Raw genomic sequence first — 19,068 nt, 5'->3', positions numbered from 1 at the left:
TGCGCAAATAAAACATGCTATCTCCCCCATCTTGTCTTGCTTGAAATTTTTTTCTCACTTGTTATATTGAGCTTTGAAAATGACCCTTTTGGGGGTTTTTTTGTACAAATAAACATTTTTCTTTTTCTTCTGCGATTTTTTCTTTTGTTTTCATATTTATTATCATCGTTTGACTTTCCTGTAAGGAAAAAACTCATAATTGTTTTTAACCTGTTGTGTTATATTTCATGTATGCATGTTGTACGTTTTGATAAAAAAAAACCCTTTTACTGTTATAACGATAAAATCGGGACCCGTAACATTTATTTCTCGAAAAAAAAAAAAAAATTTTTTTAAAAAGAAAGTAATTTTTTTATTTAAAATTACTTGAAATAAAAAATAAACACACATGTCCCTTATGTTAATAAATTTGCTTGCAACATTTTATTATAAAACAAATGTATAAAAAATGACCATAAGTTAAAAAATGTAACTATTTTTATGCAAAAAATAAATAACCTCCCCACAGAACCGGGTAGCCCGGGCTCCCGCCCCGTGGTGAGGTAAAAAACTTAACTGTTTGCCAACAACTGTTATACTAACAAAAAAAATAAAATGAAAAAATAAGTTTTCCATTAAAAAAATTTAAAACTTTCAATTTTTAAATACGCAGTAAATTTTTTAACGGACAGGGTAGGCCAGAGGCTCCTGTCGAGTTGGTTGAAAGTTCAATTCAAATTCAAAAAATTTTTACAAGGTGGGGTGTAACGGCCGCTTTAATTAACTTGATAGGGGAAAATGTTTTTGTTGAATTTATCAAAAAGTTTCCAGCCCAAAAACTATCTTCTAATTTTGTTTATTGGGTTTTTTAAAAACAAAAATTATCCCCAAAAACCGCGGTTCCCCATTGATTTCAAAACATCTAAAGTCACAAAACCCTTTTGGCAATGAAAGTCAAAACCCCACTTTTAGAGTGATACAGTAATTCTTTTACCACAAACACTCTTCAGTACGTCAAGAATGATTTAGGTCCGTCCCCCCCTTTTAAAAAAACTACCGCCTCGTTGATTGCCTTCGCCCGGGTTGTTTTACAAACCCCTTTTCCTTGTTTTTTTGCTGCCCCCTTTTTTTTTTTTTTTTTTCTGTTTTTTTTCCTTTTTTTTTTTTTTTTTTTTTATTTTCGGTCAAAAGTTTGAATTTTTTGGGTTTCGTTTTTTTTGTTTCGTAAAAAAGAAATGCTTTTCTTTAAAAAAACGTAAATCCCCCGTGATTTTTTTGGAAAAAACCCCCTTCTTTGGAACCCTCGGCGTGAAAAATTTTCTTTTTTTGCTGTGTGGTGGTTTTTTTTCGCGCCGTTCCCCGGGGGGTTCCCCCCCCCTTTTTTTTGCGTTAAACCCTTCCCTCGCTTCGCGTTTCCAAACTTCGTGTGTGCTCCCTGCGCAAGCGGCAGGGGGAAAAATTTGAAATTTTGGGGGCAAATTTTTCCATTGTTTTTTTTGGGCTATCCCCTCACAAAAGGGAAGTAACTAAAACTACTAATTAGTTTCTGGCTTTCCCTTTGCGGGTGTGGTCTCCCTTTTTTTACTTTTTTTTTTTAAAAAGGAAAAAATGGAGAAAAATTTATGGAAAAGAAGTTTTTTGCAATAAATACAATTAATTTTTTAACTTTTGAAGGTTTTCCTTTGAAAGAAGTAAATTTTGAAAAAAATGAAAAGTATTTTTAAAATGTCTTGAAAAAGTATGTATTATTGAGGACTAAGTGAACCCCGGGGCGAAGATTTTTTTTTAACTCGAGAGTGGTAGGAAAATCTTGGTTTAAACCCCTTCATTACCCTTTTCAGTGCATATCGTTTCAAAGCGTTCCCGAGTTTCTTATTTGTTTCCCCCGCATAGTAGTGATTTTGGGTAAGTTTTTTTTCGGACTGAAAAAACCCTTTTTTGATCGCGTTTGTTTATCTTTTTTTTAAAAATGGCTTCATTTTCAAAGGGGGGCAACTTTTTTCCGATTTTTTAGTAAAATGGGATTCATTTTAAAGGGGACACTTTTCCGATTATTTTAAATAACGTCGGAAAAAAGTTTTCTCCCCTTTTAAAATGATTGCTCTCCTCTCAGTTTAATTAGTTCTTGAGTCATGGTATCTAACTGCATTTGAATGGCAGCAATATCCCTTATACAGTCATTGCTTACTTCTGAACGTGTTCGTTTACTAGGATTTTTACTCTTTGTTTGTTAACTAGGGTTCTCTCTCTTTGTTTATTTATTTTGATTGGGATTTGATTTGGGCTGACCTTAACCCCTTCCTGTTATGATGGTCGCAATAGTTACACAATAAAGAAAGGTGTTTTAAAATAACTTTACCTTTAGCTATGCACAGTAACCCAATAACTCTTAATACAATTAATATCACCAAATTATCCAATATTTTGAAATGTTGTGAATGCAAAGAAGAATCGTTTTTCAAGTCAATTGTCTGCTTTTCCATAAACTCATTTAATATGACCATTACAGATAATGAAAGATCTCTGTTAGAACTTTAATTAGATGTAAATTTGTCACTTTTCTATCACTTTAAACAGTATTGAAACGCAAAAAAAAAAATGGAAAAGCAAAATTTATCTGACCATTAAGAAAAAATCCCTCAGGCAAAACAAAGCAAGAAGATTTGTTTCTTTATCCGAACACGCTTAGTTGTGTCCAAGGCAACAGAGCAATTAACCTGTAAAATCATGTCCCTTATTATAAAAATACGAAATGTGACTGATGATCTACTCAATTTTGTACAATCGATTTTACAATAAGAGCCAGTTATCTACGTTTGTGTTCAACTTATGACTTCACAATGTTTCCCTCAATGATTTATTGTGTAAAAGTCTGCCTTGTTCTTAAATGGCCTCTGTATTTCATTGTGTGAAAAGTCTGCTTAGCAGTAAAGTGGTGTCAGGTATTTATTGTGTAAAAGTACATGTATGTTTATCCCAAAAGAGACCTAATTCATTTCCATTTATTGTACGGGGCCCATTCTGAAAATAATTACAATCGTGTGCTTCCTAAGAAATTTGACACGCAATAAACTTGTCTTTTACATGGATGATACATAAAGTACTTTTCGAATCCTTCAAATTTTTATTGAAAACCGTCGTACCCTTTCTGAGTTATTTAGTTTTGTGTCAGGTTGAATAATTTACCATACATGTGGCTGCGAAAAGCGAGTACAAATCTGAAAATAGAACGTCCATTAAAGTTCATTGTTTTTTTAGAAAATTCTTAGTGAAGTGCATACCTCGTATGGGAAACCTGAAAGCTGTTAATTGGCCTCAGATATAAATTTCGTGTGTGCGTATATTTCTGATCTGCTGTCGGGTGTGTATTTTGTAAATATTTGTTTGGCTGTGAAGTGGATTCATTTATTTATATATATATATTGTATAAAAGTCTGCCTAGCTGAATGACTTTCAGGAGACTGCTTAATAATATTAAGATAAGTCCTCAAGACTTATACTAAATATGTTACAAAAAGCTTCTTCAGCAAGGCTTTGGTTATTATAAAGTACGTGAACACTTATTAAAGGAGGATGCTGGGGAGGTAAATATGACGTTTGCCGTAGGCCAGACTGGAAATAAATTGTTCCATTCATTCCAGGTGGGGCCTTTCGTCGACTTCCCACGTCAAACAAGAAACTGTACGTTTACCTTTACACTTTGCTACATTTGACTATCGTAATTCAGATTTGACTTCAGAATTTAATAGTTATTAAAAGGCGCTTCAGCAAGGAGGCCTATCAAAACCCAATTTTTATAGGTATGTAGTTTACAAACGTCATAAGATTATGATCACTGCAATTTTCCAATTTTATTTTGTAACATTATAAAACGTTTATTCTAACACGATCCGCAGCAATCACTATATAAACATAGAGCGAAATCGCCTATACATGAATCTACGATAAAATATGGTTGGCTGTTACATTTCACTCCCGCCAATTGTAACATAAGAATTTCCACCTCTTTTTCCGATATGCAGTCTAGAAAGTCATTTTTTCAGCGCTATTTCTTTTTTAATTACAAAGTATAAAAAGACTTTCTGAGACAAATAATTATGTTCTGGTATTTATTTGCACGCAAGAATCATTTTTCGCACCGTGGGAAAATGTTCCGCAGGAGAGCTACCGTAAAATAGTACTAACTTCCGGTTAATGAATGAAAACAATGTCATGTGATTTCAACTATGAATGAACGTAAACATTGTAGTAATTTTGACCGGCATCTACTTCCTGTACGTCTGCAAAGCTTAAATCCAGCGTGAAATACATATTTATCAAATATCTATCCTGTTTACAATGGCCCAGTACAAAACTGGCACAATATGTAGTGTCAGGGGTTCTGAAGATGACTGGCAAGTACTTGGCTCACAGTATGATGGACTGGTAATGAAATATGTTGTCCAATCAAGGAATTCTGGTGAAGTGAGATGTTTGTTCAACTTTGAAGTTTTCGAAAAGTACACTTCCACATACAAAGGAATAAATGAATTCTTTAAAATTGCCACTGGGATTGGTCTTGATGAAAATTTGGACTTTCTTTCTTGATAATGAACTTGATGAAATAGAAATGGAAACTGTTAACTCTGCAATTAGTAGTTTAGAGCCAACCACTGCAGAGTCTGAACCTCAAGACTTAGAGCAGCCAAATAAAAGATTCAAGAGTGCTTCAGAATCAGACATAACAAGATTAAAAGCTAAGAACACCGAGAGAACCACTGACAGCAGCACTAAATGGGCCATTGGCTTATTAAAAGGTATCTACTGACTTCAATTGACAAAGGTGTTAAAAAATTCTTTCCAGTATCCCAACCTACCCTAAATTTTTAGCCTGACCCTAAAAGTTTTATAGCTTTAAAGAATATTTGTATCACTTTTTTTGACAAAAAGTTGCAAAACTGCACTTATTACGCTTAAAATGTTTGAAACTTACGGATGCCGTAAAGGCATGACACTCTTATTTGACACAAAAATAATTTTCGAGAAGTCTCACTTAATTGAAAAAAATATCAAAAGAATTTCGACATACCAAGCATGTTACCGGAAACAAAGAATCTTTTAGGCCTTATCATATGACATTTAGTATAAATAACAATGCTCATTGATAATACTTAAATTATATTGATTGCTAAGAATATAATTTTAAAAATCAGTAAAGGAAATTTAACATAAAGTACCACAACTATTCCTAAAAAAGCACCAACCCTGGAGATAATGAGCTTTTACATAACTTGGGCTCAAAATCCTTACATGCGTATCCATTTCTCAGTCTGAAAGCTCTCGTAATGCCTATACGGGTGAAACTTTGATAAATGTAGAAATTAGATCTAAAACAATTTAGTGCACAATTTGAGTGTATTTCAAAACACTGACAGTTCAGTGTGTGCACAAAGTACCGTAAATGTTCAAAAGGTATATTTTGTGTGACAGGTGGCGTTACCGTATACAGGCTAATAAGACAATCCAATTTAATGCATTCATGAGTGATCCAGTCTATACCAACGGTTTATCAGTTTTGTTTAACACTTACTTTAATATTTTTTTTCTTAATGTTTTTAATCCAACACTTTTCCATCAGAATAAAAAAATCACTAAATTTTATAATATGACTTCTAATGATTTCATAAATAATCCCTCCAGTAAAAGATTTGTTTTGTTGAATTTTCTGCCTGGATGTCTGAAAATGGGTATCTGAATGAATCATTTGAAGACCTGGATCCGACAACACTGGATACGCTTCTTCAGCAATTCTATGCTTGTCTGCAGAGCAGGAAAGGTGGAAACTACTCCAAATCAGCACTAGCTGGTATCCGAGCAGGTATCAACCGTCACCTCACAGCGCCACCATTCTCGAGACTGCTGAATTCAATGAAGGATCGTGAATTCATGGCATCTAATCAGGTCCTCACTGGCCTGATCAAGGGTCTGAAAAGAGAAGGTAAAGATATTTAAAAAAACAAAGAGCCCATTTCTGAGGAAGATCACATAAAATTATATGAAAGTGGGGTGTTTTCAGAACATAAGCCTGAAACATTGCAGAACAAAGTAATGTACGAAATAATTTCCCAATTTGGACGCCGTGGCAGGGAAGGTTTGCAAACACTTAAAAAAAGAATCATTTGTGATAAAAAAAAAAGATGTAAAAGATAGGCGTTACCTTACAATGGCCTATAATGAGGCAGATAAAACGCATCATGGACTTGACAGCCGAGAGAAAAGTAAGAAGCCAAGGATGTATGAAACGGGGGATGACTTCTGCTCACTTAAAAGCTTCGAGAAGTACCTTTCAAAGCTCCACTCACAATGTGGAAGATTATTTCAACGGCCACAGCGGGTATTTGCAGGTCCCGAGTCTGAAACCTGGTTTGAAAACTCTCCCTTGGGCATTAACAAAATAAATGGCTTTATGGCAAGGCTATCGGAAGCAGCAAAACTGTCACAAAGGTACACTAATCATTGTATTCGGGCATTTGTGTCAACGCATTCGAGTCGCAAAGGGTTTTCGAATGAAGCAATCATGGCTGTTACTGGACACAGGAATGTACAAAGTCTGACATCTTACATAAAACCACATGATGATGAAAAACATAACGTTAGTAATGCACTCACCTACAAAAGCAGGAATTCTTCTGAGGTCAAGCCATATAATCCAGTAAGTTCTGTGGTCGTACCAGAACCAGTAGTAGAAATTGAAACATCAGAGCCTAAGGATCAACTCCAGTCACTGGACCAGTGTAGCCAGCTTCAAGTTGCTTCTTCAAGTTCAACATCTGTATGCTCAAGGGTCATGTCTGGTCGAGAGTTTCACATTTTTTCTGGTGCAGTTAATGCAGGCACAATTAATATCAACTACTATAACAGTAAATAAATTAAACTCCATGTTCGACTTGTGCAGAATTCAGTATTTCACGTAGTTATTTTTATTTTCCTTTTCTATGCCAAAAACTGTCCTGGTGTGTAGTGTACATACGATGACACGTGTGCTCTTTTTAGAAAATAAGAACAAATATCGGTAAATTCCTTTTTCAAAAAACGCTTTCTACTCGTGGGAGGTAAATTGTAACAGCCTGCCGAATGACGCATTGAGCTTGAAATGTAGTGCTGTAAAGTACGAAGTATTTGCGTGGTTAGAATCGAAATAATAAATATGTTCCAATAATTTTATCAGTTAATAAAATATGGGCAGTCGTTCGGATGCGAATAATTAAATCACTCGTGCTACGCACTCGTGATTTAATTATTGCGCATCCGAACTCCTGCCCATATTTTATTAACTGATAAAATATGGGAACATATTTATTAAGAAGAAATAATAAATATGTTCCAATAATTTTATCAGTTAATAAAATATGGGCAGTCGTTCGGATGCGAATAATTAAATCACTCGTGCTACGCACTCGTGATTTAATTATTGCGCATCCGAACTCCTGCCCATATTTTATTAACTGATAAAATATGGGAACATATTTATTATTTCTTAATTAAAATAGGTTATGACCCAACCGTGTTGAGACACGACGTCGTGTAGTGTTTAACCGTTTTACATCTGTACCATACAATTACCTCTTTGATTGTCTAACGGAATAGGTTGACGACTCTATGATAGGAAGTTGTTAATCCCTACGGTTAAACTAACAATATTTCAAGTTTAACATTAGAGTTATGAATCATCTACATTTGTAGCTCTAGTCATATTATAATTTTTATACTTAATGATATTGTTTTATCATTCTATGGCCCTCCTTGTAAATATAGGGCTCGACTTTGTTACTGTAACGTCGATTGTATTTCTCTGCATAACTGTTGAAGATTATTGTTAATCTTGGGTAGAACGATAGATAACTGATTGATATATAGTGGTGAGTACACTAAAATACAGACCACACCTGACATTGCTAACCCCGCAAACTTTCTACTTCCTGCTATTTTAACATCTCTTGGGACACTCTTTCTTCAATCTTTTTAGTAAGTTGACGTGTTGCAAAATCAATTTACTCGATAACATGAGCATACAAAAATTATTTCAACTTAATTAAAACATTGATTTTATTAGAAAACAGGATTCTGGTAAAAATTCTATATCTATCGTATATTTTTTTGATGTAATGAATAGTATTTCGGTTATATGTTAGGGTCTTCCGTTTGAATTAGTATTCAAAAGTTATTATTCTAATAAAGTAATACTATTATTATAGCTTTTTCTTTCGTACCACCATCGTATAAAATACACACACCCGATCCTTTTGTGTCTATTTATTTGTACCATCTGGGTAACAGATAACATCTCTTTTTTATATTCATACTAGTTATGTCATCCAGCTGGCTTTAAGCGCATCTTTAGTTCTATCCAGTTGCCCGCCTGTGATGGTGATGAATTTATGCTGGGAGGGGCACCTTTTGCTCTTTTACTTTCAACAAAATTTCTGAAATAAAATTGATGTATTATCTGATATATTATAAAAATGTTTTTGCGTACTGTATCTCAAAACAGACCTTCCTGAAACCAGCGTTAGACAAAAAGAAGATACTACAGGATTATATATCTTGTTAGAAATTGTCAAGCACATAGCTCGAGACTGTTTTGATTTCATGCTTTTGTTAAAACTACACTGGCATTCATTGTTTACACTTCACAACAGCGCTATACGTTGCAGTCATATGATTTTGTTTTGATAGAAATAGAACGGAGGATTCATTTGTACATACACCTTAAGTATCACTTGTTAGGCGTGAGCTATTGTTGCACTTGACACTTGAAGACTGCATATTGTGATTCTTTGTATGATATAAGTAAGCTGGGCAAAGCACGCACCAGTAAGAGTTAACTAGTGTCATTGCCTATGTCCTCTGCTTCAATTCAACATTTGTGAATTAAGACAAAGACAGTTGAGAAGTGCTTTGACGATAGAAATGTCAAGGGGCTCACCTCAACATAATTTAACGAGCCTGTAACAACGATCGGGTCAGGCTTAGTATGCTCTTATATCGCGGTACGGGATATCAGTTAGCCATTTCGTCTGTCCATTACAGAAAATGTGTGTTGCGTCGTCGTCCGACAGTATTAGTTAACGTTCCAGACGTCACAATGTCAGCCCATTACTAATGAAAGTTAGTTTTAATGATTGTCTACATATTTCGGACGGGTTCGAAACCTAATCATCTTGGCTCAAAATACTATGTCAAGTCGTATCATAGTAAAATCTTGTTAACATTCTAGAGGCCATTTGTTTACCTGATCAAATTGAAACCTTGTAAACGTTCTCGTTATGTTAAAAATTGAATCAAAGCCAAGTGAGACACTAAAATTGCTAAAATTGAAATATTAGGTCACCAGTTCGTAAAAGCTTAACACTACAGGGTCCGTAATTGTCTCAAAATCTACGTGGCTATTAAACCTGTTCATTTATATATATCAGAATCTAATTTAGCTCAAAATATAATGCGTTATAATTACCAAGGTTGTTTGTACAATTTGATCAAGAGACTAGTTTTGTGACACCCGATACACAGATATATAACCAGACTTCCAACTTGATTTAGATTTCATTAAAACAAATATTCAGGACAGAGTTTATATAATCTAGTAAAGTGTTTACGATGTAGTTTACATGACTTAACCCAGTTTCAAATTCATTTTTAAAGTAACTGCACTAACCTTTTGTTAATGTTTCTTTACGATTTGGCTAAAATTGACCTTAGAGTGTTAACAGTGGAACGAGACGGCTTTCGAACACAGAGACATCACACAGCTCTCTGTTAGGGATATACCTGGCGGGGAGTAGTTTAAACACTATATGATTATATACGAATATGGTAAGGTCTAATGAGTTCGGTCGGTTTGGTGGCAGTTAACTAGTTCAAACTCCCGCATAGTACTTCTATCAATGAATCTACTATGTTCTTTTCTCATTAATCTTTTGTGTCTGTTTGTTACTTTTTGTTTGCATCTGTTTTTAGTTCATACTGTTTCACATACAACTTTATTTCGTGTTGAGTACTGTATGGGCCGCTTCGTTCTTTGAATGTGGATTTTCCTGGTGTACGGATTTCCTAGCTTATCACTTGGATATTATATTTGCACACAGTTTACTGCAATTTGTTTGCTGTTGCAGACAATGGTGGAAACCCAAACGTCGGAGGTAGCAACTTGCCTCTTAGGGGAACAAAAAGTACATTATGGGAAGGGGGAATACGTGCTGTAGGATTCGTTCACAGCTCACTCATAGGCAACAAAAGGAACGGCTATATTTCGAATGAGCTCATGCATGTTACCGACTGGTTTCCCACGCTCGTCAATCTTGCTGGTGGTGATTTGAAAAACATAGAAGAGTTGGATGGATATGACCAGTGGAAAACTATTAAGTGAGCAAAAGCTTGTGTATGCTGATGCATAAAGAAATGCTACTTAAGTTTTTATGTTATTTTAATTAGGCATGTCATCTGTTAACTGGTTAAGCGGGTACTCGCTTGGTGTTCTGAGTATCGATTACGAAATTAGTAATCGAGTACTCGAAAAAAAAAAAAAAAAAAAAAAAAAAAGAAAAAAAGAAAGAAAAAAAAGAAAGAAAAAAAAAACAAAAAAAAAAAAACTAGAAGCAAACCAATTTTAACGCGGCCGTTTAAACGACACCAACGTATCTACCTGTCATATTTTCGATCAATTACCCATATTACAAACACGAAGGTATGCATTGATGCACAATGGTCAATAATGACCCCTGACAGGTACCAAGTGTTTGCAAATTGAAAATCGTCATCGCTGTAAATTGTACTTTTGCCACTTATTGCAGTACGGCTTATAGCATAAACAATTAGAAAATCTCACCATGCACGTCCGTGTGCAAACGTTAAAATTAGCGGTATATCATAAAGAACAAATCCTTTATAATTTTTGAAAATAAACTAGTCCAATTTTATGCCGACTTCGCAGTTTGTTCCAGAAGTTTGGTTTTCTGTTACATAAGTCTCCGATCACGATATTACATGAGCTATTAAAACATACTCATTTTTCGTATGTCTTTATAACATACAGAAGCGCTATACCTTCTCATTCTTTAACAACTAATGATTTTGAATAATCTCCCTTTAAAAGTAAACAAATGCTAAATACGGCCGAGTCTCGCCTATTTCGGTTACGCAAACCACTTTAAACCAGTAACTAAGTATTTGATCGAAAAAATCGGCGAGTACGCGAGGAGCAAAATCGTTTCTGGTTGACATTCCAAACTTTAATACATAATAGATTACATACATGACGATGATTATAATCTATGATATATTATCATTATCTATGTTTTTACTTGATGTGTTTGTTTACAGGTATGGTATTCGAAGTCCACGACAGGAAATACTTCATAACATTGACCCGTTGTATAATTCTACATTTTATACAAGAAGATCTTCTATAAGGATAGGGGCATGGAAAATTGTAATTGGACAGCTCGGTATAATGTTACAGGTTTTAATGATTTATAACTTCTGTTACATTAGTGCAGTTAAATCATCCCGATTGTCACAATTACACTACAGTTTGAAGCTTGTTGTTGACGTTTAAGCCATATTTTTGATCGTGAAATGGTTTAAACGAATAAGCATTACCAAATTTGCTGGACGTTTACGAAATTTAACGGATAAAGAATTCGGAGAAATAGGCCGGAAGATCTTTTGTATCCAATTTGTGTTGTTAAGTAATAACGCACTAAAGCAATGCCTTTCTGTCTAAGGTATTCACGGAAATTTACTATGATTTATTTAGCTAGTGCATTCTTTATGCTGTTTGTAATGCGAGTGATTTTGAAGCTTTTGCAATTTGTCTGATGCCTCAGTTTGCAAGTCTTTGTTAACCAGTTAAGATAAGATTTGTAACACCTAAATTTATGACCAGTTTGAGGAGGTAAGCTCTGATTATCAGATAACCAGTGTATGCACATGTATGCATGCAGAGAAAGACAACCTTTCCTCTTATATTTTAAATACTACGATGTTTTATTGTTTTATTATGCATAGCAAGTTTTTGGAATATGGCACCCAACTTTATTAATTTTTTATCCTTGCTGTGCCAAGCAAGTCGGAAATCGTGAAACACTATACCTTTTCTACATTTTTGGGGCGGAGTATCCGCCTCAGCGCTAACATAATTTTAAACAGACTTTCAAAAATGAGTCATTCCTTAATGCAACAAAAAAGTGCTGAATGGTATCTGGAACTTTATCTCTTAACAATTTTGTTTTTACAGCCTTTGTTTAATAAACTTGTTGGCTAAATTTAACATTACGGAGACTTACGGTTAACCGTCCCCAGCGAATCGTGTGCTTTCTGTGATAGAAAAACGGGACGGAACGGAGAAAGGCTTGCAATGAAAACTACTACTGTTCTTTGTGATCGGATTTCTGTATCGTTAACGTTAGCGTATATAATAAATGCACATTTTGGGTTCAGTCGAGACGAATTTATCAAATGCATGATTGGAATCGGATAACTAAATAGATCTTATTAAATGACATTTTCCCTCTGTACATATACCTTTAAAGGACAATTTCAGCCTTTGAGATAGCCAGAAACTACGTAAAACGTTAAATCTACAATAAAATCCTTAGAAAAATTAGAAATATAAAAAAATACATGTAAATTTGCTAGTCTTACACAAGTTCCTTGAATATAACGTTTATAGATATCGTTTTCCCTGCAATAACCATAGCAAAACAATTTCTCAGCCCCACCAGATTTCTGAAAACTTTGATTATTTATAATTTCGCTATTATAATTTTGTCACAACAATAAATAAGTGATGTGAAGAAGAAATATAGTGTATTGTTTAAAAACTGTCGGCGTTTTATTTTATCTATGGCGATTGTCTTGAACATAATTCTTTCTTGAAAATAATTTAAACACCGCATTTTTGCCTATGGTACAGAATGATTTATTTATGATGAGCTATGCATAAATATCATTAATAAAATGTATAAATAACAATTAGAGCACGTTTTACCGTTTAATTCATTATTGTGACTAGTATATTACAGTTTATAGAGCTGACTATCATGCAGAAGGATATAGTTAAAAAGCTACTTCCCTGAAAAGCAAATTTCACGATAAGTTTAACAAGCTTTTTGAGACAGGACCTAACCACTTTCAAATAATTTTGACCTAGCTTAATTTAAACCAGAAGTTGTTCTCATACTGCATACCACAATATACATATGTTTTCTAGACCTAATATTTCACCATTTCCGAACGACTGTAAGTTTGCACTTATGCAGTTTAGAACTACTGTTGTTGCACTATGTTTTAGGGTAAGTGCGAGGTTGGCATGCCCTAAACGCGTTAAAAACCCCGGTTTCCTTTTTATAGGTTACTGACCGTTCCAAGGCTGTCCCCATTTTCAACTTGTTTTCTGTCTCGTATTTTGTGCTGCGTATCTAGTTTTGTTTGCTGTTAGTATTCCATTAACTGTCCATCGCATACTTTTTTGTGCTGCGTTTGTAGTCTTGTTTGTTGTTGGCATTTTATTAGTATTGTCTTGTCTAACTTATTGGGAATAGGGTAAGTGCGAGGTTAGCATGCCCTTAACACGTTTAAACTCACAGTTTCCTTTATATAGGTTACTGACCGTTCCTAGGCGGTGTTCCTATATTCAACTGTTTTTTTTTGTCTGTCTTGTTTTGTGTGTTGCGTATGTTTTCTTGTTTATTGTAAGCGTTTTTCCCTCACCCTCACTCCCCCTGTTGCACCCTCCTTTCCCCTACTTTTTGCCTCCCCTTCCCCTTTATGTAAGTTTTCGTGGCTTCCCTTTGTTTTTGCTGCCGAAATCCTAAGATGGTATACGATCTGTTTTTCCCTACTTGTGTGGGTGCGTTTGTATGCTTGTGAGTCTAAAACGCTGCCCTTCCGTTTTCTTATGTTTTGCTTGTTCGTTTTTCTATGTAAATTAGTTGGGTGTTGCTGTGTGTTTATCTTTGGTACATGAATGTTTACTCTATTGTGGTTTACGTTGTAGTATGACTGTTATTAAGGAACGAGCCTTTCCCTTTGCTTATGCGTCCTTGTTCAACTTTCACCTTCGAGTTCCCTTTCCCCGGTCCCATTTTGCCCCTTACCATTTCCTTCCCCTCCTTCTATATTTAGCATAAATTAATATGTACTTTTTGGATGTTTGAGCAACCCGTCTGAAACATTTTCCGTTACAGCTTCTTTTTGTTGTGGGCCTACTTTGCAAATGCCTGGCTCTAGGGCTTTGTTTTTGGTGCTCTGTGCTTCCAAGAAGTCGACTCTTACCTATTATCTTTTGTATCGTAATTGATTATGGAATCACGATTTTGTAATTTTACACATTATGAAATACCTAAGTATGCATTTTACTGGAAGTAAAGTATATATTTTTTTTCTATTTTCGTTTCTAAACCGGCATTAAGTGTTATTTTAGCATATCGATTATAATTTATTAAACAGACTTTTCCCAAGGAATGATATACAAATGTGATATGTTGTACTATGCTTGTGAAATATTAATTTGAACATTTAAATATTTAGCTGAAATTCATTAGAAATGCAAATTTGAATTTAATAATTACCTCCCTTTACTTGTGTTTGTGCGCAACCAAGCTAGAGTGAAAAAAAAATGAAATTAGAAGCTACATGCAACTTTAAATTATTGGCTTAGGTTTTTGAAGTATTACGATATCTATCAAATGCAAACAAAAAGCTAGAACTTGTATCTAAATCAAAAGAATGCTTAATTCTTTTAATTTGTTTACATATTTAAGAGGGGTAATTATACCGTTTTATAAAAATCAATAAATATCTATTGCTAAAAAAACAAAGAAAAATATCAAACAGGGAATGCCACGCACCAAAAGCGCAGCCTCCTCAAAACGAACCCCCCAGCACGCAAACGCGTGCACCACACACACACACACACTCAAAGCTTACACATCAGGACAAAACGAACAGCACACACACACACACACACACCAAAGCCAACACATAAGGACAAGACGAATAATAAGCATACACACACGCGCGCACACAAAGTCAACACACAAGGACAAAACGAACAAACAAAGGAACACAGTGGGGCACCGCCTTGGAACGGTCAGTGGAAAATCACCACTGGGGAGCTTAAACCGGTTTTAACACGAATCTAACTCTATGCAATGAATCTTTTTGTTCCATTAACTAAATCTCAAACAGAATGTACAGATCCTGAAAAATGTCTTAAATATTATCTATTTTATTAAATGTGACTTGCCGACTTTAAATGTTTTCATTGTTTTCCTATTTACGGAACATATCAAATTTCCTTATTTTATTATTATGTATCCCCATATATTTGCTCCGTCTATTAGGCCGACTGATCATTCGTCTGCCTGTCACAACAAATTTTCCCGACTCTGAAACTGCTGCTAGGATTTTGGCAACTCATTACAGGTATTGTAAACATGATCCTGTTAAATGCATGTCATGCATAAGTGCAGACAATACTCTTGTTTCTAAAAGGACCATATAGTGTTCAAAATCCGGTAATATTACCAGAACTGTTGAGTCTACTGATATATGAAGTTCCGGGCTGATGAAGCTTACAATTTCTCTAATATCAGTCCTTATTTGTACTGTCTAGATTTCAATTGCAAGGGTTAGAGTAACGTTAAATCTTATTTGCCATCGCTTTGTAAAACATTGAACATAAATACTGCAGAATATCTAAGCGATCCAATTTCAAATACAGTTACAACCAGTAATACCTTACCGCTTCCCGCCCTAGCAATTTGCTGGTGCACATTTACAGTTTGGTCAACTAGCGTTAAAGTGCCTTGCCCAAGCTCAGGACGTAATTAAAGTAGCCAGAAATCGAACGAATGTGCATATTATTTACCTTTATATCCGTAAACATTCTATTACTTCTTGTACACTGTAATTCAAATTAACAAATACTTTGCAAGTGACGTAATGAAATATTAAATTCAAGTCTATTTACTCGTGTCTACGTGTACTTTTAAAAATAGCAAAGCGCTCTGCTATCTTATTTTTCAAAAATAAATGCGAGTACAATTTTTATTTATAAAAGTAGAGTTCAATGCATATTTCAAAATTGTCATACATTCTTGTTGGATGTCAGTTCATAATGTTTAATGACATATTGAACACTTCTCGATAAGGTTAATTGTTTTTATTCTACTGCATGTGTTTTAAATACTGCGTCTGGTATTTTATCTATTACAGTGTAAATTCATATGTTGGTATCCTCTTGTTTAATGAGCTCACTAGTTGCAGAGATTTTATATTTACTTTGTTATTCTAATATATATTTTGATATAATTATAATTGAATTAAATATTGTTGCATTAATTCTACCAATGATTAGATACAGACAGCAAGATTTGTTATGTTTTAGGTCCGGGTTCGCGAAAGAAGCAGTCTAGTGATCTTCAAAACGTTTGCCTGTTTAATATTGAGAACGATCCATTTGAACAAATCGATTTGTCTGAAAGTTTTCCTGAAATAGTACAAGATATGCTTCAAAGACTTGAAGATTATGAGAGAGGTTTGGTTTCATGTCAAATGCCAGGAGTTGATTTGCGTGCAGACCCCATACATCATGATGGATTTTGGCAACCATGGCAATAGAGTGAAAATTGTTCGATCCCATTCAGTACATCAGTGACATAACAGGATAATTAAAATCTTTCTAAAATCCTGTTTGTTTTTAGATTTCTTGGATTCAAGCTTTTGTTATACAAGACTTTTGAAGTTGTGTTTATCGCCAACTCTTGTCATTGCGAACACTTTTCATTCGTTTGTAACAATTGCAAAACAAGATATAAATCCATGGAAAGATTGCAATCGCAGAAAAGCAACAACATAAATTTTTACTTTTGCAGCTAGGGTTTTAATGTTTTACAGAAACTATTTAATGTCTGAATGGAAGAAGATGAGAACTGAAATTTAAATCCAACTGGACACTAATGGTGACTTAATTAATTTTTTTTATGTTGCAGTACGAAATGATGATATTGACTATATCAAGAGAAGAATTGATCGTAGAAGTTTCATATCTGAGAAGCTTTGTTCAAGTTGGTGGTAATTCATCACTTGAAATTTGATAGCTGAATCAAAAACAAAAGAATCAATTACATGCACATTATCAACATATTTTTTATTAACAAAATAGCAGACATTCAGTCCACCCCTCTAACTCACACTTGGGGTATGCCTAAATAAAGAGATTTTATGAAACTACAATTATAACCATTTATTAAGAAAAGAACATACATTTTCCATTTTCTATTACTTCATGCATCAAAGATATTACTTTTTGTCATGACACCACATGTTTATTCAAACTTGAAATTTCTTTCCTCTCAAATCAAATAGAGGATCTACAGGTCCAATGTATAGTATAATTAAAATTCAGTAATACATTACCCCTTCCCGCCCTAGTAATATTTCTCAGTTATGAGATGCTGCTTCAATTTTATCTTATCATTACAAACTTAACTCACTTTTGACGTCAAATTGCTGTGTTTTATAGTTTTACCATTTACATTTAATTCAGTGTTTCAGATGCTAAACTGGTATGTGAATGTCACTTATCCAGCAACAAAAGAAACAAACTACAAATAAAGTCTGATGAAATTTATTTTTAGATAGTGGCATATATTGGCCATGGCTGTGAATATATAATTTTGAATAACTTTATGAATAAATGCAATGATGATAATCTATAAGTCTTTGTACCTAAAATTCTGCTCCGGAAACGGTAGCAGATCGGATTTTTATGCGTTAAAAACGCCAACAAATGTCATAAATCTTGCAGCTAATGTTCTTTTGTTAATGCACTAGATTCTATCACACTTTTTACTCCGGCAACGGAAGCAAAAATTTTAACCTATAAAGTGTATAGTCTGTATATATTGTTTTCTGTTCTTCCATAAGTAGATCAATGTATCTTTTTAGAAAGTATGCATTTCTATGACGCATCCAGCCATGACAAAGTGGGATTGGAGCTGAAATATACAAAAGAAAAAAGGACAACAAACTATTGAAACAAAATAGGGGAGGGTGGGTGGTATTTCTTAAGAGACTTAAATTGAAATAGTTTGACAGAGCACTAAAAGCACGTCTACCTTCGTTGGAAGTCAGCGAGAAAGAGGACGCTCCAAACGCGTGCTGATCTTCTCATTATAGAGGGCGCTATAAGCGCGTGCTAATCTTCTCATTATATTACGTCATCATATTAAAAACCAATTAACTAATAATTCGTTTGTGCTAGATAAACAGTTTAATCTTTAGCGATTAAACTCAATATTATCCAGCAACACAAGAAACAGACTACAAATAATGTTTGATGAAATTTATGTTTAAATAGTGGCATAAATTGGCCATGGCTGTGAATATATAATTTTGAATAACTTTATGAATAAATGCAATGATGATAATCTATAAGTCTTTGTACCTAAAATTCTGCTCCGGAAACGGTAGCAGAGCGGATTTGTTTGCGTTAAAAACGCCATAAGGTACACTTACAAAAAAACGAGCATTGTAAGTGGACCTTCCGCCAAAGCGGGAAAGCATAAAAATGAAGTCAACAGCCATGGCCTGTAACCAAATAACACTATGACGTGGAGGGGAATTCATGTTTCCGTTGTAACTAATAAAGGAACTGCATCTGAAATTGTATTCAGCATAATATCATATCTTTATGGAGTTAAACGGATGTCATCGGGCATAATCGCTGGGTTGTCTTTAATATATCTAAATATATCTAATGTATGCACCTCCATTTATTTTTATTATTTTATCATAAATTTTTTATCTTTACATAGGTACTACAACTATTGACCCGCTGTCTTATTTTTGCAACGGAATTAACTTGAATGTAGCGCCATGTTCTTCGTGGCAATGGACGGGACGTGGGTAAAGGCTTGCGTAAGCTGTAGCTTCAAGTTCCGGTGTCTAGAACAACCTTTTCAGTTCCCAAATTATTTCTATTGTAGGTTTTATGTAATGCAAAATCAAAATTTCTGGAGGATCTTTAAAATTCAAAATGTGCCG

At 34.3% G+C, this 19,068-nt stretch overlaps 1 protein-coding gene across 1 annotated transcript; it reads left to right on the top strand.

Annotated features, from left to right (window-relative positions):
• The first annotated feature begins 6,181 nt into the window (after positions 1–6,181).
• On the top strand, positions 6,182–18,744 carry LOC128556617 (arylsulfatase I-like). Its single transcript, XM_053542169.1, has 4 exons — positions 6,182–6,790; positions 10,073–10,380; positions 11,338–11,462; positions 16,409–18,744. Exons 1-4 carry the CDS (start codon positions 6,182–6,184, stop codon positions 16,639–16,641), a joined length of 1,275 nt encoding a protein of 424 aa, XP_053398144.1. The 3' UTR covers positions 16,642–18,744.
• Positions 18,745–19,068: the final 324 nt, after the last annotated feature.

Source organism: Mercenaria mercenaria, chromosome 4 (genome assembly GCF_021730395.1).
Source record: "Mercenaria mercenaria strain notata chromosome 4, MADL_Memer_1, whole genome shotgun sequence".
NCBI lineage: Eukaryota > Metazoa > Mollusca > Bivalvia > Venerida > Veneridae > Mercenaria > Mercenaria mercenaria.
The sequence above is the reverse complement of the archived record's forward strand: the minus strand, read 5'-3'. Positions and strand labels throughout refer to the sequence as shown.

Coding starts and splice junctions, on each gene's coding strand:
- LOC128556617 (XM_053542169.1), top strand. CDS start 6,182: ATGGCCTATAATGAGGCAGATAAAACGCATCATGGACTTGACAGCCGA. Junction 6,791..10,072: donor CTTCTTCAAGTTCAACATCT/GTATGCTCAAGG, acceptor CGGATTTCCTAG/CTTATCACTTGGATATTATA. Junction 10,381..11,337: donor GACCAGTGGAAAACTATTAA/GTGAGCAAAAGC, acceptor GTTTGTTTACAG/GTATGGTATTCGAAGTCCAC.